Source organism: Polistes canadensis, unplaced genomic scaffold, assembly GCF_001313835.1.
Source record: "Polistes canadensis isolate GaletaPanama2010 unplaced genomic scaffold, ASM131383v1 scaffold_283, whole genome shotgun sequence".
Taxonomy (NCBI): Eukaryota; Metazoa; Arthropoda; class Insecta; order Hymenoptera; family Vespidae; genus Polistes; species Polistes canadensis.
In genome coordinates this window covers 1-19835 of record NW_014569830.1, presented here as the reverse complement: position 1 = coordinate 19835, position 19835 = coordinate 1, and the positions used below count along the sequence as shown (strand labels likewise).

The 19835-nt window shown below is 28.4% G+C and overlaps 4 protein-coding genes across 7 annotated transcripts; 2 read left to right on the top strand and 2 right to left on the bottom strand.

The window, feature by feature from the left end:
- Positions 1–2221: 2221 nt before the first annotated feature.
- Positions 2222–5549, bottom strand: LOC106791067. Its single transcript, XM_014756428.1, has 10 exons — positions 5324–5549; positions 4918–5012; positions 4709–4839; positions 4481–4556; positions 4262–4402; positions 4008–4181; positions 3442–3933; positions 3086–3368; positions 2793–3012; positions 2222–2710 (listed from the first exon to the last, which is right to left on the bottom strand). Exons 1-10 carry the CDS (start codon positions 5361–5363, stop codon positions 2650–2652), a joined length of 1713 nt encoding a protein of 570 aa, XP_014611914.1. The 5' UTR covers positions 5364–5549; the 3' UTR covers positions 2222–2649.
- A 388-nt stretch (positions 5550–5937) lies between these two features.
- Positions 5938–6378, bottom strand: LOC106791064 (protein PET100 homolog, mitochondrial). The gene has a single exon (XM_014756421.1). It carries the CDS (start codon positions 6367–6369, stop codon positions 6121–6123), a length of 249 nt encoding a protein of 82 aa, XP_014611907.1. The 5' UTR covers positions 6370–6378; the 3' UTR covers positions 5938–6120.
- A 671-nt stretch (positions 6379–7049) lies between these two features.
- Positions 7050–16644, top strand: LOC106791066 (protein PF14_0175). Of its 3 annotated transcripts, XR_001382155.1 has the most exons (11): positions 7050–7406; positions 7665–7835; positions 7938–8074; positions 8217–8370; positions 8586–8768; positions 10077–10297; positions 10387–10691; positions 10781–15843; positions 15956–16014; positions 16092–16394; positions 16488–16644. XR_001382155.1 is itself a non-coding variant. In XM_014756426.1 (10 exons), exons 1-10 carry the CDS (start codon positions 7364–7366, stop codon positions 16179–16181), a joined length of 6426 nt encoding a protein of 2141 aa, XP_014611912.1. In that variant the 5' UTR covers positions 7050–7363; the 3' UTR covers positions 16182–16470. The 3 variants fall into 3 exon arrangements, 2 of the variants coding, with proteins under 2 accessions (XP_014611912.1, XP_014611913.1); XM_014756426.1 differs by lacking the exon at positions 16488–16644 and having other exon boundaries at positions 16092–16470; XM_014756427.1 differs by lacking the exons at positions 7050–7406; positions 16488–16644 and having other exon boundaries at positions 7736–7835; positions 8217–8256; positions 8333–8370; positions 16092–16470.
- Positions 16645–17262: 618 nt separating this feature from the next.
- Positions 17263–19352, top strand: LOC106791068 (caspase-1-like). Of its 2 annotated transcripts, none has more exons than XM_014756429.1 (4): positions 17263–17731; positions 18245–18510; positions 18607–18951; positions 19073–19352. In XM_014756429.1, exons 1-4 carry the CDS (start codon positions 17661–17663, stop codon positions 19324–19326), a joined length of 936 nt encoding a protein of 311 aa, XP_014611915.1. In that variant the 5' UTR covers positions 17263–17660; the 3' UTR covers positions 19327–19352. The 2 variants fall into 2 exon arrangements, with proteins under 2 accessions (XP_014611915.1, XP_014611916.1); XM_014756430.1 differs by lacking the exon at positions 17263–17731 and adding an exon at positions 17815–18021.
- The last annotated feature ends 483 nt before the right edge of the window (positions 19353–19835 follow it).

Here is a 19835-nt window from a genome sequence, read left to right as displayed (position 1 = left end):
ATATACATACGCGAATTATCCTCTATCTCTCTGTTATTTTATTATTATATACGCCTTCGAATCATTGATCCAATCCCATGTGCAAAAAATTCTTATGATAAGAAAAAAAAAAAAATTAAAAAAAGAAAATAAAATAAAATCAATCCAATTTAATCTCATAGTCTTTCTAAAAACCACAGCCAGAAAACGAGAACTACTTCATTGATTGCAATATTAATATACGTTCAGGTAAGGTGCAATGATTCTTTATCATTTTTACCCGTGTATGATTTATCATATTGTTTTTCTTTTTCGTTTTATATATTTCTAAACGTTTTATTTTATATATTCTCAGAATAGCTTCGTACAAATTTTTCAAAATACACATCACTTATATTTCTTATATTTATAGAAGTAGTTTAGATAGTATAGAATTTAACGATTTCGTGTAGAAGTACTTATTTATTATTATATATGTATATATTTGAAGATTCGCATATTCTCAAGTATTTTATATATTCGAAAGTATGTAATATAGTACGTGTCATGGTACGGAGTATTTTGAATAAAAACTGACTATACGAACTTTCTTTTACTGTGCAAAAAAATATCAAAAAAGAACAAAAATCCCGGTAATATTCGAATTACGCAGCGTATGTTCCCATTTTCTCTTTTATTTCAGATTAGTGAATTATTTAAAAAGTTTGAGTAAAAATATTACTCTACTCTAACGTTATATTAAAGTCAAGGTAATAATGATTCTTAATTAATCTTTTTCTTCTTAATTAATTAACAGTAGCTGTTTCTATTGCTGCTACTAATGCGTTTAATATAAGTTACTCTTGTAAAGACGTACGTGTGTATGTATAAGCATGCTTTTATATTACCTACAACTTTTAAACGCTTCGCATGTGTCTAAAATATTCATTATGTTTCTATAAAGATTCTTTTTTTTCTTTTTTATTATTATATGTTTAACGATCGTATCGTGCATTAATGACATAATTGGAACAATAGCGAAAAAATAATCCGCATCAATCTTATTTCTCTTAAGATATTATACTTTTAATTGTAACAGTCCAGCTAAACACTTTTGGCTCTATATTGCATTATAAAATAGTTTTAATCTTGATATATATAGTCGACTTTAACTAATATATATAGAATGTATATATTTGTGACTAGCTCAAAAATGTATAATGATCTGGACAGTCGTTTAAATGAATATATTGCGATTTCTTATTAATAGATCTAAAAAAAAAAGTGATTCATCAATTTAATATACGTGTACATAATCAAAGTATATCAATTTGTATATATCAAATTATTTGATTATAATGAACATTATGTTAGGCAACATTGCTCCTTACTACTACATAGAAAGTGGACTATAATTGGAAGTATTTAAGTTTTAAATATGTTATTCGGATTAACACTTATCTTCTAAGTTAATATAATCGTTTTTTTATTTTTAATAGTTTTTCTATAAAAATGTGTTACGCTTATTAGAGATTCTTATTATTAATAGTATTATTTTTATTTTTTATTTTTTATTTTTTATTATTTTTTTATCTTTTCAATAATTCGGAATGCTATATAAAATACTATGAAATTAAACAAAAGAATGATTTATACAATTAATAAGCATTGTGAGCTTTATATATATCAAATGTATAAAAGTTCTTTTATATCAAAGCACCAATTTATTTTATTTTCTTGATAACTCGTTGATAACTTGTGCACAAAATTCTACACAGCGTACTTCATTCATGCTATATACTTTGTTACTTTCAGGAAAAAGTAAAGCTTTATTTATATTCTTTTTCTAAATTCCTATGATAGAATTATTTGTTTTATATAGACGCTTATGTGGAGATAAGTGTAAGAAGTGTCGACAAAAGGAGCACGAACACAAATATATCAAGAGATTGATATGAGTTAGATGTCTGCATAGATGGGAAACATGTTTTAAAAGCCATTGAATGTTCTTCCGTAAATAGCAATCCTCATTATTTTCTTCACGCATAATTTGTGTTTACTTCGATAAACTTCATTAAATCTTTGAGATTCACATAGCATGATTAATTAATTGATCAATATATCGCACACTAGATTTTAATTACATATATATATATATATATTTTTATATATATTTATATTTATATATGTACCTGCTATTATGTGCTATTTATATGTATCTAACTATCTGCTTATTTTTCAAATAAACCACGAGACCACAAAATTACAGTAATAATGTAATGCATTTCTATCACTATAGTAAATAACGTTAATAAATGATTACAAAAAAGACAAATATTAATTGTTTATAAACTTGTGTGTGTCTTATATAATAACAATGTGCATGTAGACGCGCGCACGCGCTTGCGCATACACACATGGACATATAAAAGCTTAGTTGATAATCTAGTTGATATGAAATAGCATATGCAGTACATATTACTGATTCATTAATTGAGATTTGGCTCTGTCGTTTAATTGCACCAGATTAACTAATTGGCAGTATATATATGCCAATTGTAAATAAATGCAACGAACATCTACGATAAAAATAATATAAAAAAAAGAAAAAAATGTTTTCTCTAGATAAAAATTTGCATAGAAAAGTAATGTTCCGCTTATCGTGTGTGTCCGTTGATTTTAATCACCTAACTACAATCGGACCTTCAATTCCTCCATTCTTTGTTTTATTCTTTTTCGCATCTCTTTGTATCTGAAATAAATACAAATTTTTATTTAATTTATTATAATTTATCGATATAAATTTAATACAAAATTCGTTAGGAGTTACCAACTTTTCTTTTAAAAGTACAATTTGTCTTTCTTCCTCGTAATGATAACGTTGTAATATACCATGACATTCTGCTAACGAAAGATTAAGGAACTGTGCAACGTCTGAACTAATTTCAGGCGTTGAAAGTTTATCAACCAAAAATAGTCGTGCTACATTTTCGTGTGGTCCTAATAATACTCTTACTTCCAATGGATACTCGTCATCTCTCAACCTTCTTTGCTCTGTACGTATATTTAATAATTCAAGTAGATAAAGAAAACATAAAAGGAATTACATATATATATATAAACTTACCGCCATTATCGCGCACTACGAACAATGCAAAGTTATCTGACTTAGCATCGACTTTATATTTATCGAGCATAAGATTAATAACTTCTTGAGTGTTTACCAAACTCGTAACCCAAACCGACATTTGAGAACCATGCGGTGGTGTAAAGAAACTAGTTTCGCGATTATAAAAATGTCCATTTATAGAACAACGACGTCTTAATCGACTACGAGATTGACGTCTACCACCTGGTCTACGTCTAATTGCAGTGGATCCTTGTTTACGTCTTAGAACAACGCCATCCAACTGAGAAATAATAAATTTATATAAAATGTTTACTAGTAAGAGAATGAACAAACAAAATTTTTAAAATTAGTACCTCTAAACCACTATCAGTTGACATTGTCATGTTATCGTCTTCTCTAAATTGTAAAGAGTTAACAGAATCTGTATCACTGTCAGTACGATGTCGTTGAAGACAATCTGGTCCAGACATTGAACGATTTAAGCCTTTCTCTATCCAACTATCGTCAGTACTAATAGACCTATTACCAATAGCATTCTTCTCCAAATTATCAAAATATTCTACCCTACGAAGCGTACCGTTCCGACTTGGTGTTCCATGATAAATAGGAGTATCGGTGCTGGAAGAACTACCAATACTATGCGTCGGTGTACTATTTATACTACTATCGTTACCCCTATTAACATGATGGTTAGGACTATTCATTTCAGAATTATCACGAGAATCTGTTTTATCCAAACTTGATTCGGAAGAATGAACTGGTGTTTCAGTATTAGAACTTATGGAAGGAAGATTTTCAGGCATTGTTGAATACAATTTATTACTCTCATCTACCTTACGTTCGACCTAAAATAATTAATACATTAAACAAGCCTAATTTATATAATATATATAAATGCAATTAAATATTTTTTTCAAACCTGGAGTAATTCGTCCAGCTCATCCCATTCCATAGTCTTAACATTTAAATTCATAGGCAAAGTCAAACTTTTTAAGTGATCAGGAGACTGTGAAACCGACTTTGTATTACTTTCTGTATCGTATTCCGACGTACTCTTCAATGAGACATCAGTTTCATCTTCGTTCTCCAAATCCTGCTTACATTAATTATTAGAATACGATTTGAAATATAATAAAAATTATATATCATACCAAACTGATATTACTAACAAACCTCGGTAACACTATGTCTACAAGAATTTCTGTTACGCACAGTAACAACAGTACGCTGATCATCGTCTTCTTTAAGATGAATAACGCCTCTGACTCCCCAATATATTCTCAAGGCACCTTCGAATACCAATCTTCCATTGACCTATTTTCAAACAAATTAATAAATATATACTAACGAACATAAAATTTATTGTACTTTCAAATAATTTGACAAACTTACTTCGCGACTTTTGAGTCCTTTACTTTTACCTTCGTAATACTGATTAAAATATTTCAACTTTGATTCGAAATGCGATCTACACATCAACACATTTATTTTTTTTTATATATATATATATATATACACATTTAATTTTATTACAATTTTTTACACTTATAGAATAACTGTAAAACAAAAAAAAAACAAAAAAAGAAGAAATAAAAAAGTATCTGATAAATAAATAAGTACCTCGGTAACGATGGACGAACTTCTTTCTTTCCAAAACTTGTATGCGATTCAACTCTTGTACCATGACCAAATAATTGAGGCCCGAAAAGAGCACCATAACATGGAACATGGCAGTATGGTACTCCTTTGTGCTAAAATATCACAAATATCAATGTAGATTATTCTTATCAGATAGTTCATTAACTTTTAACAAAATCTTAATCTTTTACCTCAGCATGTTGCCCAGGATTCAAACGCTTTCCACATTCTTCACATCTTAAACACTCAGGATGCCAATCGTATCCTAAAGATTGCTTACGTTCCGCTGTATGTAATGAAGTCAATGTGAATAAAAGTTTAGATCAAAATATTTCTTTTACAAGTTTTTCTTCACATATACACATTTTTTTAATAATAAATGAACATAACGATGATTAAATTTTATACAGTAAGATGTATAATAAGACATTGTCAATTTTTTTCATTATAGGATAAATTAATATTATGCATTGTATGTTTTTTGTTTTTAAATGATCTACTTCGTAAAAATTTATATTTAAATGATGTTGATATAGATATAGCGGCAATTATCAAATTCAGATTAGTGTATAAGAAAGATAAAATAAAAGATCTTACCAAAATAAACAGGTTTACCGCATTTATGGCACTTCCACATGACGACTAATTAACATTTATTACTGAGAATAAGTAAGATGATAATATCAACGTTAAATCATTTTGTTTATATTATTACTGTTCCATTGTATTGAATATGACATTCTAATTAATTAAGTTTATCACTAATAAGGTAATCTACAGAGAAATAATGAATGACAATTTCCAATTGAGTTCCTAAACTTACTAGAACTTTTCTCCTACATTAAGTTGAATTTTCATAGAATTATATTATCTATTAATTTTATTTTTTGAAGAAGACAAAATAGCGTCCGATATATTTAATACAAAAAAAAAAAAAAAACAACAATTTAAAAATATATATAATAATTAAAGTTAACAATATTATTTTTCTAATACAAATATCAATAATCATAGGGATTTTATTTAGTGAACAAATTTTACTAGTGAACGAATATCTTCGCTGACGATTCTTGAACGTGATTGGTTACATGTACTACACATCTAATATTTAATGGAAATATCACAAATCCATAACAGTTTGATGAAATAATGAACTTTTATATGAATGATAATAAAAATCTCCCTTATTTAAAGACAAATGTCACAATTAGACAACTAAAATGGATGCATTGATTTATTATCGAAGTTTGAAACAATATTTATGATCATTTTTAATAGAGATATTTAATAAACAATCATCCATCACAAAGTATATACGCATAATATACACAGTTCATAATAATAAAAAAGAACGAAAAATATATATATCTACATAATGCATAGTATTTCTAAATTCATAAATTATTCTTTTCAATAGTTTGTTCCATAAGTTTCAATTGTTCTTCTTCTATCTTTCGATTATGTTTTCTTATACTTTCTTCTATTAGTCTGCGTTGTTCTCTATTCTCTTTAGGATAAAATTCTTCCCTTACCTTATTAACCCATAGCTCATAATTTTCTGGTTGATTAAAATAATGAAACATTGTTACAGGAAAGGCCATATATAATGTCATTTTAAAAATTTCTAATTGCCAATTACCCATATTTTATTATTCTGTAAAATAAACAATTTTCAAATATAAACAAGCAATCCATCAATAAACATAAAACGATTAATATTAATAACAATTGAAACATTAAACGTATAATTCTGTTTGCGTACCAGAACGATATATACATGTATATGAATGTGTATATAACAAAATTATATAAAATTATTTTAATTACGTACTGTGGCACAATATTAGTTACAAATAATAAATTTATATAATTTATAGAGTTATATTACTTTAACTATATATTTTGACAAAGAACAATAATAACAGAAACTTTGAATACATAAATAAAACTTCCAAATGAGGTTAGAAATTTTTCTTGGACATTGAAAAGCTCTGTCGCTAACTTCAATTCGATTGAACACTTCAAACAGTGGTTCTTCAACGATTTCGATAGGTTATAATATCGATAAAGAACTTACGCGATGTTTATTTATTATACTCGCAAACATACCTATATATTTATCGTTTTTGTTTTCAACGATGATCGATTATTAGCAACTAAAAATGTAAAATAATGATCTAAACAATTGATCGATCGTAATTTGTATTTAATCGAACGTTATTTAAGTAAGATTCGTAAAATAACATTTATCGGTTTTTATTTGTATTTGTTTATTAATAAAAATGTAAAGCTCTCTCTCTCTCTCTCTCTCTCTCTCTCTCTCTATGCTTAGATTCAATTTAAATCAAATAAAAGCTTCGTTAAACAAGTATTATTTTAAAGTGAATTTTGTTAAATTAATAGACGCTCATTTATTGAATTTGCAGTTTATGGTTATGAAAAAAAAACTAGAAAAAAAAAGAAAGAAGAAAACCGTTTTAGCTCTCTTCGAAAAAAAAAATATAAAAGACGCCGTGGATGCAAACGATGCAAACGATGCAATTTGTTGTTCAAGTGAATTCAAAGTTGTTTCTTCAAGATATGTTTTAATTATTTAATTGTGCTCGTTTAATTGATAAACATTCTATATTTATTATCATGGAAGCTTTGTTGCCTTCGGAAATAGCTCGATTAGTGTTTGGTAAATAATACTTGTGCATTATTATAATGTACATTCTTGTTAACCTTACTGTTAACCTTTTTGTTTGTTAAAAATAAATATAATTAATACTATTAACAGTATCGTTGCTAATAGAAGTGTAATATTTGGTAATAATTTATACGTGTAGATATATTCACGTGAAGATTGTTCATTTCTTTTTGTTTTTTTAATTATTCAATATAAGAAATATATGACATTAGAGTTGATTTATATTTTTATTATTTCTTGTCTAATCAGGATATTTGGAAGATCATGATTGCAATGAAGCTGCAAGAGTATTCTTAGAAACATCTCCGCATCTTCAAGAATGTCGTAATGTACTATCAAAAGGAAGGCGTTTTAATACTCGTATCAATGGATTATCATTAGTAGATATTTTCGAAAAATATTCAGCAATGAGCATTATGAGTAAGTTAAAATAATTATGTATATTTATACGTGTGAATTAGATACCCTAAGAATTTAATTTATCAACAGTTTCATTTGCATTTAATATGATTATATTTTTAGTACAGGAACGTTTAAACAAAATCACAGATAATGAACACGTAAAACAATGCGGCAATCTGTTGGAACAATTAAAATTTTTAGTAGAAGAAACACAAGCAGGAAAACGCTTTGTTGTAAATATCAATGTGCCTACGCAGGTAAAACAATCTTTTTTATCTACAGTAATATATCTCTTTAAAAAGAAACAAATAATACATTGAACTAATAATTATTATACTCTAAGACTTAAATGTTTATATAAAAGAGAAAATGAAAAAATTAAATTTCATTAAATTCCAGCCGAACCAGCAAACATTAGGTGGATCTCCAATAATATCAGGTAGTAGAAAAAAAAAACATCATAACGACAAAGAGCGACAAAAAGTTAACACTAATAAATACTCTAATTCGCCAAGTCTAATAGGCCTAGAATCAGACTTGCCATTCAATTATGGTAATTTTATACTACGAATATATCTATTAGCACAATTATCAGGATATTTTAATTGCATATTTAGTAATAAATATTTCATTTATAACAATATAAAAACGATATAGCAATGGTAAATCTAAGAAATGAATATATATCTATTAGCACAATTATTTCAATATTTTAATTGCATATTTGACAATAAATATTTTTTTTTTTTTATAATAATATGACAATAGCGATGGGTTGTGAAGCAACAGCTCTTGAAAGTTTACCTGGACATATGGAAAAATGTAACGATGTACAAAATGACATTAATAGTGCGACAAGGCAATTAAATCAATGTAGTTCTAGGAAAAGTAGTTTTACGGAAAGCTATCATACGACGGATAGTAGAGATAAAGTTGCAACAGTGGATACAGGTAAATATATCATTATAAATGTTTATGTATTCGTTAACGATGTTCTTTCAAAATAATGTATATATGTATATATATATATATATATATATATATGTATATATGTATATATCCGATAGAGAAATTCAGTGATAATGCAAGCGTCCAATAATCCGAGAGAACGCACGTACACTCGTATGTAGTGAAGTTGCTCCTGGCCAACAATATTATGCGCATTACACGGCAATTGCCGGTACACGCGGATAGAATTACGCGTGACGAAATTCCAAGCGATAGAAATTGGAGCCCCCTTTTCCGGGTACTACACAACAGTATCAATGATACCTCTACCTCTATGGTGATGCATACGACGAGGATGGGTGTTCGTACGGGAACGAAATTTCAAACTTATCACTGTACGTTACGTTTAATATAAAAATAAATTAACAAACATTTCGATAAAGAACAAGGAAAAACCTTAAATGGCAATGATTACGAATGAAATTTGTTTTTGTTGTTGTTGTTGTTGTTGTTGTTGTTACCGAACGAAGGGAAAGATGATTTTGAAACGTACGAGAAAGGTACTAAGAGATTTATAAGCATTAAAAGCTACGCAAATGAGTCTCTTAGTCACCTGGGGATCGAGTTTTCTTCTTCCTGTACGTGTACCAGCTTAGAAACTTCCTTTCGCGGTATGAGAATCCTCCGGAAGAAGAAGGCACACGTTTCGAGAAACAAAATAGGTTTCCCCCCTCGTCGTCGTTGTCTCTTTTCACGGATCAAAGCTTTTTTTAGGAAATTGTTTATAAGGCTTCTTAATGAAAATCAACGGGTTGTTTTTATTAATCGCTTTGCTTTTTTTTCGTTTTTGGAATTCGACGTTTTGTTCTTTTATTCTCTTCTTCTTACTTCAAATTAATATTATTCTTTTTTTTTCCCCACCACTAGAGAACGTACTAATATAAAACATTCTTTTTCCCTTTTTTTCTTTCTTTCTTTCTTTCTTTTTCGTTTCACTTAATTACTTACGGCAAGGTTTAAAATGCTACCTCATGCAATGCTACTGCGAACATGCAACCTCCTAATTACAAAATATTCATGAGCTAAAAAGAAATTTGGATTGTTACAAGTTTCATCCATTAATCAAAAACTTCGAGTAATTCGTGTTCAAATCGTAATTATTTCTTTTTTTTTTTCTTTAAATAATTATATTCGAAATAATATCGCAATAAGAGAACGATGACACGGAACATGTCGTTTTACATTACCGACGTTCGTACTTGTTGAAAGAGNNNATATATGTATATGTATATATATAAATATATATTTTAGGCGATAATATTGATATTCAAAATTTTAATTCAAACGTGATTAATGACGATAAATGTAGAAAAATTGACGACGCAAAAAATACTGATCTAAGTGAAAAATGTACTACGGGAACAAATACGGAAGAATTGTTATCTTTTTCTAATACGGAAGTTCAAACTACTCCTTGCGAATTATTTGATTATGAATCGGAAATTAACGACGAGCCTGTTCAAAATCTTAGTGTAAGTATATTTTTTTTATATTGTATTAAATTTGTATATTTGGAAAATAATTCTTCTTTGATTTTCCTTCTCTATCTCTCTTTCTCCAGTTGTTGACAAAGGAATTATTAAACCGAACAGAATTACAAGAACGTATAGCTGAAAATATAAATAAAGCAATTCTTCCAACTGATGTATCCATGAAGGATGTTAAAGATATTTTTAATGAATCTATTGGCTGTGAATTGAATACCTCGGTTGTAACTGAATTAAATAATGCTATTAAATCAATAGTGGAGGCAACAGAATCTGATCCAGTATTTGAACAATTTCTCGATGAAATTATTGGAAAAAACATAGAAACAGATACAAGTCCTGACGAGGACATCGACGTTAAATCGACTCCTACCAAAAGGTATAAGTAAATACTCTAATATTTTCTTCTTCTATATGCAAGTATATTTTATATTGTGAATTATAATATAATATGATTTCAATTAACAGAACAGAAGAAAAACGATTGGAAATTGATAATGTTATTATTTTGCCGGAACGCACAGTCGTTGGAGTTAAATCGTCCAACAAAATAAGTTCAACGGAAATACCTTTAAAACAAAGACTCCGCAGTTCTTCTAGACAACAAACAGCTAGAATGGAAGATGAGATTTATAAACAAAAGGAACAAAATGTTCTAGAAGATCAGAATGCTGCTGCTATTTTAAGTATCATAAATGCTAACATAACAAACATTAAACCAGAAAATGATAAAACGACTAATATTACAAATGATAACAAAGAGTCCTCTGTGACAGAAAAAAAATCTCAAATATCTATACCTAGTACAAGTAATACTACCGACTTGTCCGAAAAATATTCTGCGCCAATAGAAAATCAAAAAGTTGATAATATTACTGCGAATAAAGAAACGGAACCTAAAACAAAAAGATCGGTGGTCAAGCGACCACGACCTTCAAAAGTAAAACGGGAAGCTGAAATTAATACTGACAATTTAATTTCGGAACAAGATGTTATGACTATGCCGACACTGGTATTATGTTCGAAAGAAGAAATACCTAATAGTAAAGCTCAAAATCAATCTTACTCGATTGAAAATGTTAATCCTATTGAATCTAATTCAACTTCGCATTTTATTCCAATCTTGCCTAAAAGTTCTAACAAAACTAAAGAATCGGTAGAGAAATTATATGTTAAAGCTGTCAATGTACCGCAGAAATATGTATTGCCAGCGACGATGCCAAAAATACAAGAAAATACGATTAACTATTCAAATAGTAAGGTACAATTACCGGCAGTAGAAAGCATTGCTAATAGCAAAGAAAATACTATACAAAACATTGATAAATCTATACAACAAAATACATGTAATCGTATTTTTCTAGATCCAATAGAAACAAACAAATTAGTGAGTATGGAATCGATAACACTTTATAGTACAGAAAATAGTATAAAAACATCTTTAAATAATACAGCAATGCCTATAATTAACTTAGAAGAAAACGTGACTTTGTCAGGAATAGAACTATCTCCTTTTTTGAAGTTTAATTCTAACAAGTCTAATCAAAGTCACAATTTGTCAGATATCGATCAGATATTGCTTATGGAAAATTTTAAAACGATAACGCAATCTACGACAAACGAAAGTAATGAACAGAATATAATGACATCTAAAAAAACGGAAAATGATATTATTACTAAACAGACACCAAGGTCCTTATTAAAGCATAGAACAAAATCGCATAGACTTAGTTTATCTACTCCTCGAAGGAGGAGCCATATAAGAGCACTTGATTTTAATACTCCGACTAAGTTAATACATTCTGCTTCTAAATCTCAAGATAATGATAATACCAAATGTACTCCAAAATTATTAAGATCCATGAAATCAGTTCGTAGAACTTCTCTCTTTAAATCCCCACCATTAGCTAATTCATCTGTAACAGTACCAACGTTTCAAAATGCATTAACTGCTATAAAATCTATTGAAATACCTATAGCAACTAGAAGTCCTGCTCCAAAATTAATGGGAGGTTGGGAAAAATATAATGGCGTAGGAGTAATCATTGATGATCTATCCCCGTCTAAAAGCAATGATACAACTTCTCCTACACCGATAAATAATTCGGAAGAAGGTAAAGTTGTAACTAAGTGTTGGGATGCAGATTTACGCCGGGGTTTACAAATGAATGATGAAAAATTAACTAAATCGACAATAAGTAAAAAAAAGAAGAAGAAAGCTATTGAAAATAAAAATAATATCGAATGTAAAACTTCTAAACGTAACATCATACGTAAAACTTCTAACATTTCTAAATCTGCTATTGATGTAAAAAAACAATATGTCAATGAAAAAGAAGAATCAATGGCAAGCATGAAAGATGCTAAAAAAAAAAAATCAGATCTAACGTTAGAAACAAACAATGTATCGCTTTCTCAAAATAATGCTTTTTCAAATTTGTTGAATAGTACAAACAAAGAAACAACAAGTGTGGTAGGTAATACTTGTATTTTAGAAAAGTCAAAAATAAGCTCGGATACATGCACATCTAAATCCACTTGTCCTGTACCTTCTGTAATAGAAAATAGAACTATAAGAAATACAAACAATAAAGAAACGACTGAGAAAAAGGTAGTAAAAAAATATGTACAATTAAAAACATTAAAAACAAATTTAAAAATGTCGGGAAAAGAAACAAATATTACAAATAATATATCGCCTACCGCAGAAATTCTTCCAGTAACTGAACCTTTGAAAGTTACAGTGGAATGCGCTAGAAAAATTTTACCAATAACTGATATAATAGATTTGGAAACCCCAAGAAAATGTGAAAATTCTTCTGGAATACCATCTACGCCTCGTTTAATTAGTCCTAATAGCAATCTTATTTCATCATTTCCTAAAATTCACGATGATTCGACTAAGATTCGTAGCTTAATAAAGACACCAGAGTTTCCACCCACTCCTTGTATCACATTGACTCCAAAACATTGCGAAGAAAATACTCACGATGTTATGAAAAAAGGAATATACAACGGGTGTATATCATCTTATTACAAACCAAGTACAGAACATGTAAATTCCTGTGATTCTGGAAAAATGATTAAAGTTGATATGAAATTGGATAGCAGTGGAACGACGAAACATTTAGCTACACCAGTTTCTAATCCCAAGTTGTGCTCTGCTCAATGCACAATAAATACAGATAGTGGTTATAGTAATACGTCTATTTCAACCAAACTTGAAATAACACAATTTGAAGTAATCAAAGAAAATTTGCCAAAGAATGAAGCTGTCAAAGAATTTAAAATATCTTCTAACACTAAAGATACTACAACTGCTATTTTAAATCCAACTTCTGTGCACAATGATGGAAATATTAATGATGTTACACTGAACGATAAAAAATCTTCTAATATTCATGAAAATTTAATTGATAATAGTGATTCTTCTTCGTCTTCTTCTTCTTCATCTTCATCTTCATCTTCTTCTTCTTCCTCTTCTTCTTCTACTAATACTAATACTAATACTACTTATGATACTTCTAAACCACCGTCGTGTAACAAAAAGTATAAGAAATCTCCTAACGTAATATACACAGATACGAGTAACGATTCTATATCAAAAATAAATCCATCTACTAACAATTCTATGCAAAATATACCTATAAACTTGAAGAATGATTTGACCAAAGATAAAGTGATATTAAGTGTATCAAATATGTCAACTAATTTTATTGAAATTGATAAAGCAACCATGAATAATATTAGAATCAAATCCGAATCTTCTCCAGCTAAGCTAATGTCGATAAATAAAAGCGAAGAGAAATATGAATCTATTTTAAAAGAAACTCCTGCTAAGGATGAAAATTTGTTAGCGGAAGAAGATATATCTGTCACGCCTAGCAGTACCAAAATTGGCATAAGCAATGTAACAAATTTATCATCAAAAATTGCATTTATTACCTCAGAAAATGAAAAATTAGTAAAAGCAAATTCTTCGAAATCAGAAGCCTCGAATACGAATAAAATCAGACAACAAACACAAATAATCGATATACAAAATATATCGTTTGACAAGTCAAAATTTGAGCCATTAGCAGAATTTTCCAATTATGAAATCACTAAACAATATATATTACGTACAGATGAACGCGCAAGACAATTGGAACAAAAACGTCAACGTATGATAATAAAGCTTAAGCAAATTCCTAAATCTAATACAATTTTCGCGAAAAATAGATCTAAAAAGAATATATTCTCAGTAAAGAAAAAACTTCATTGTGTAAATAAAAATAATCAATTAAAGACAAAAAGTAGAATAAATACGAATAGAAAACAATGTGAAAAGAATTTGGATAAGAATACCAATAATAGAGAAAATACTGATAATCAAGTTTCCGGAAGTAGTAATGTTACTAATATTCAAGATATAAAAAAAGAAGAAAATAACAAAAAATCGTATTCTACATTAAATAAATATAATAATGATATTCAAAATAATACAAAAAATGTTTTAATGGAAGCAAATTCTTCGGTTAATACGTTAATCTCAACGCAAGGAAAAATAGATGAGTCAAAAAGTAATTTAGGAGAATATAGTGCTGCTTGTAATACATCTCAAAATGATGTTGTTGAAAGCGATCGGATTAATGATAAAAAAATAAGTGAACAAGAATCGTCGAAAGAATATCTATCTAATAGTAACAAAGATAGAAAAACTGTACAAGATACTGATGTAAAAAATAAGTTTAATAGGAAAGATAATGAAATAATTTTAAAAAAGCATGATGAAAAGGTAAAAGATATATTAAAGACTAAAATAAATCAAGTAAAACGAGATTTGTTTAGCGACGAAGAAAATGAACAAAAATGTAAAATATCGGAAGGTAGAAATTTCTCAAAAGATTCAGAAGTTCAAAAGAAAGATAAACAGATTTCGAATGATAACGAAGAGAAGAAAACTGTAAAAACTATTCAATCGCAAGATCCAAAGGAGGAATTACCTTGTGTTCTTGAATGTTTACAATTAGTACCAGCAAGCAAAACCGATAATAGTAAAGAAAAAAGTGACAACAATCAATTCGAGGAAGAAATTAATTTAAATATAACTGGACCTGGTTCTGTAGTATATCACTTTATTTATGACGACAGTATATCAACTAAAAAAAGAAGAAGAAGATATGGTAGCAGCGAATTAAAGCAACATGTAAAAGTTCAACTGAGCAATGATAATTACAAAGAAATAGTCACACAAACTTTGACAGCTACTGATTATCAAGAAATATACAATATGAATCCAATATCTAGGAAAAAATCTATCAACAAAAAACTCCCTGTTAAAAATATTGAACCGAGTAACATTCATTTTAAAAACGGTAATTTTATCTTAAAGAATGATTCCACGAAACCATTAGCCACGTCTTCACCTGTAGATAAGCCTTTAGTATCGAAATTCAAGAAAACAACAGATAAAATAAAATCGGTAAATGACAAAGATAATTTATTAATAAAAGTAAAAGTACAATCTGAAAAAGATAAAATGAATAAAGGTAATAAAATATTTTTACATTGTTTATAAATAAAATTTAATACGATTGTAGTATGAATTTATTTTATTTTATTTTTGGTTTTTATGAATTAAGTAATAAAATATGATTTCAGACAATTTAATCACAAAAAATCATAAAAGGAAAATATCCGAATCTAGCGAAGACTCAAAGGTTAGCAACAGCTATTAATTATTTTGTATATCTACTTATTTCGAAATTATCTACAAAAAGTAATTGTTTGATTATAGATTGAGAAGAAACGTTTATATGATCCACGAGTGCTACTAAATAATATGGATATAGATGAATTTTTGACATCAGTTCATGGACCTACATGAATATTAAATATGCTCTCTTGTTATATTCAACGATATTTTTAATATGTAAGTGTATATATATATTGAATATATTCGATCAATGGCCTCGCCTTATAGAAGAAACTATTTCTTATTGAATCGTTAAAGTTAAAGAACGATGGATACGATTAGTATCTGAATAGGTGACTTCTTTGGGACACTATGTGCTATTCACTCCAGAAAGAATTGTCAAAGGTATGGAAAAGTATTTTTAAAGTTCCTCAAACTGATACAAAAGAAATGAAATATAACACGACTATATTATATATTATTATATATTATATACAGGGTCTTTCGTCTAACTCGACCATCTAAAATATCTCGTTTATTTCGTGCGATAGAAAAAAATATTAGAGGAAAAAAATACTCTATTCGAGGGTGTCGATATAGTGAAAGGCCGAATTTTTGTTGTATATTTGTTTAATTCAATATATTCAATATATATATATATATATATATCATTTATATTTTTTCTAGTTTATATCATATAAGTATTGTTATTAACTTATGTAAAATATTATTCGCTGTTAATTATTTCATTATCCATTTGACTAAAGTGTATATACCGATAAATTATCGAAACCATCTAATTATATTATTACATATATCGATAAAAAAACTATTTACTTTACTTGTTAATAATACAGAGATATTAGTTTCTAAGTAATTTTACTTATAATATGACATTATTTGTATTATAAATTTTTAAAGAATTAAATATTTAAAAGATTACATATATATAAAGAATGTACACACGTACATGAGCGCGCTTATTATACAATATAATATGTTAATACATTATAATAATATATATTGCTAATGTAATAATTAATTAATTATTTTTTCTACAAAAATTGATGTAATAAATAAAATTTGATGTGTAATATAGCAACGAAATAAAATTAATAATTGTCTTGTGATTAATAAGTTTTTATCTTTTTTTTTAAATTTTTAAAGTTTTTTTTATAGACACTAATCAAGTCTGTAGTAATATCACGCATGCGCACAAAAGTAAAGGAAAGTTTATCAAGATATGATATAGCTTTCTTCAAGTGATAATTGAAATTAAATGAAAAGGGATAAGGAATGATACAATCTTAGAATGAAACTAATCTTATCATTCGTTCGTTCGTTAGAAAAGATTATAATCAAATAATTACACTTAGAATTTTTAAGTTATATTTCTGATTTTATATCGTGCCAGATGAAAAAAGAGAAAGAAACTAGGATAAATGAAAACTGTAACTCAAAGTCTTTGACGTTAACAATGAATCATAAACTTTATTATCATTATTGTTGTCATTATTAGTATTAATAGATAAATAAACCTGTAGCTCGAATCGTCTTATTGATCGTCAGGTAAACGTTAAAAGACGCGCGCCTTTGAATCAGTAATAGTCAGTTGTACATCGTTATTGCTAATAGTTCACCTAGTTATTAACAATTAGATTGATTAAAAAAATGTCTTCCAAAGAAAATGTTGATGAAAAAGAATTATCGAGAGATGTTCCCGATTCGTCTAAAGATTCAAGGTACCGTTGATTATTTTTATATTTTTTATTTAAAGTCAGGACTTTTCAATGGGTGACTTTCGCAATCCTATATATAGGATTGGAAAAACTTAAACAGAAATCAGAAAATTCCCGAACGCGCTACTATCGACAATTAATTTAAAACCAATATTTAACAATATTACACGTATATGATATGTCAATAAATTTATAACAATGAAAGAGAAAATTGTAAAAATATTTGTTTGGATAAAGGGAGTCGCCAATTAAAAAAATTGGAGAACCCTTGGTCTAAAGTATTCGGTGGACGAGTATGAAATTTGTAGTGCATCGTATTATCAGTTTTGTTTTTTTACAAATTTCATACTTGACGACCCAATATTAATATGTATCTTTTAAAAAAGTATTAATTTTATGTTACGCATTGTTCAATTTAAAACGTTAAAAAGGAAAACTCTTAAATCGTACTATTTTATATTAAAATGAAATGAATTTATTAAAAATGTAAGAGAATATTATATATCATCTTTGCAGCTCAACTGAAGCCAACGAAATTAAATCTACTACTTCACCTTCGGTAAAATCACCCACAAAACAATATGCTGTGCATTACAATATGGAAAAACATGGCCTAGCAATTATATTTAATCATGAAACTTTCTGCTTCGGAGATCTTGAACGACGAACCGGAACTGATAGAGACAGTACAAATATAAAGAGGACATTACAATCATTGGGATTTGAAGTTCAAGAATATAAAGATTTTACCTACAACAAAATAGAAGAAACTATACAAGAAGGTAATAAGAGAAAATTAAAACAAAGATGAAATTTAACATAATATAAGGACATATAATAATTTTTAATCGATAAAAATGTATATATTTTTACTATAGTTGCTAAGCAAGATCACACTGATCATAGTTGCTTAATAGTTTGCATATTGAGCTATGGAGATTTAGGAATACTTTATGCTCATGATAAAAAATACAAAGCCAATTCCATTTGGTTACATTTTATATCAGACAAAAATGTTGAAGAAAAAGCCCTTACTCTTACCGGTAAGCCAAAATTATTTTTTATACAAGCCTGTCAAGAAAGGAAGGTATCCAAGTCAACTACACAACACCTGCGAAGAAGACAAATATTCACAGTACCCGATAGCACCTCTGAGTCATCTAAAGAAGTATTCCGTTTACCAAATCATGCTGACTTTTTGATCGCTTATTCAACAATTTCAGGTATAAGCTATAATTCTAATCATATGTTTTAAATATTCCAAATAATTACAATGCTTCACTTTCCTTTATTTTATAATATTTTTATTTATTTATTTATTTATTTAAAATAATTTCTAAATAGGTCATTATTCGTGGTCAAGATCGGAAAGTGGATCATGGTTTATAGAAGCATTGTGCGAGATATTAAACCAATTTGGAACACAATATGATTTGTTAACTCTACTTACTTCGGTCTGTCGTTGTGTTCAACAAAAATATGAAATTAATACTAATGATAATATTAAAAGCATTCAAAAAAAAGAAGTTCCATACATTACTTCGATGTTAACTCGTCTAGTGAAATTCAAAGCCGTAAACAGTAATGTTGAAAATTAAATGTAATAAAATTTGTATTATATATATATATTAATGCTTCCCGGAGAAGTAACACTCCCGCTCAAACTCAGATTACAAAAGATTAACAAGGAATTTTATTTACGGAACTCTAATAACTGTTTAGGGTTTTTCTACAATTTTCCGTAATATCACGTCCGTTCCTTTCGAGCTCCTGTCAAGATCTCCCCGATCAACAACCCGTCGCCTGGAAACGGCCTTCACGTCCTTTTTCCAGGGACGGCTCAAAATCGTCCTGTGCTGCCGCTCCACCTGTCCATCCGATTGTGGATGTAGCGCTGTAGTTCTCGTCTTGCGGATCCCAAGTCGTTCCGCAACCTCTTTCATCAGCCGAGACTYAAAGTTCGTGCCTTGGTCCGTATGAAGCTCTAACGGAACTCCATAACGTGAGACGATCTCCTCTACGAATGTCTCTGCAACCGTCTTCGCYCTGAAGTTCCTCAGAGGAAATGCCTCTACCCACTTGCTGAAGCAATCCACGACAACGAGCA

Coding starts and splice junctions, on each gene's coding strand:
- LOC106791067 (XM_014756428.1), bottom strand. CDS start 5,363: ATGTGGAAGTGCCATAAATGCGGTAAACCTGTTTATTTTG. Junction 4,840..4,917: donor ATCCTGGGCAACATGCTGAG/GTAAAAGATTAA, acceptor GTGATATTTTAG/CACAAAGGAGTACCATACTG. Junction 4,403..4,480: donor AAGGACTCAAAAGTCGCGAA/GTAAGTTTGTCA, acceptor GTTTGAAAATAG/GTCAATGGAAGATTGGTATT.
- LOC106791068 (XM_014756429.1), top strand. CDS start 17,661: ATGTCTTCCAAAGAAAATGTTGATGAAAAAGAATTATCGAGAGATGTT. Junction 18,511..18,606: donor AGAAGAAACTATACAAGAAG/GTAATAAGAGAA, acceptor TTTTTACTATAG/TTGCTAAGCAAGATCACACT. Junction 18,952..19,072: donor CGCTTATTCAACAATTTCAG/GTATAAGCTATA, acceptor ATTTCTAAATAG/GTCATTATTCGTGGTCAAGA.
- LOC106791064 (XM_014756421.1), bottom strand. CDS start 6,369: ATGGGTAATTGGCAATTAGAAATTTTTAAAATGACATTATATATGGCC.
- LOC106791066 (XM_014756426.1), top strand. CDS start 7,364: ATGGAAGCTTTGTTGCCTTCGGAAATAGCTCGATTAGTGTTTG. Junction 7,407..7,664: donor AATAGCTCGATTAGTGTTTG/GTAAATAATACT, acceptor TTGTCTAATCAG/GATATTTGGAAGATCATGAT. Junction 16,015..16,091: donor AATCTAGCGAAGACTCAAAG/GTTAGCAACAGC, acceptor GTTTGATTATAG/ATTGAGAAGAAACGTTTATA.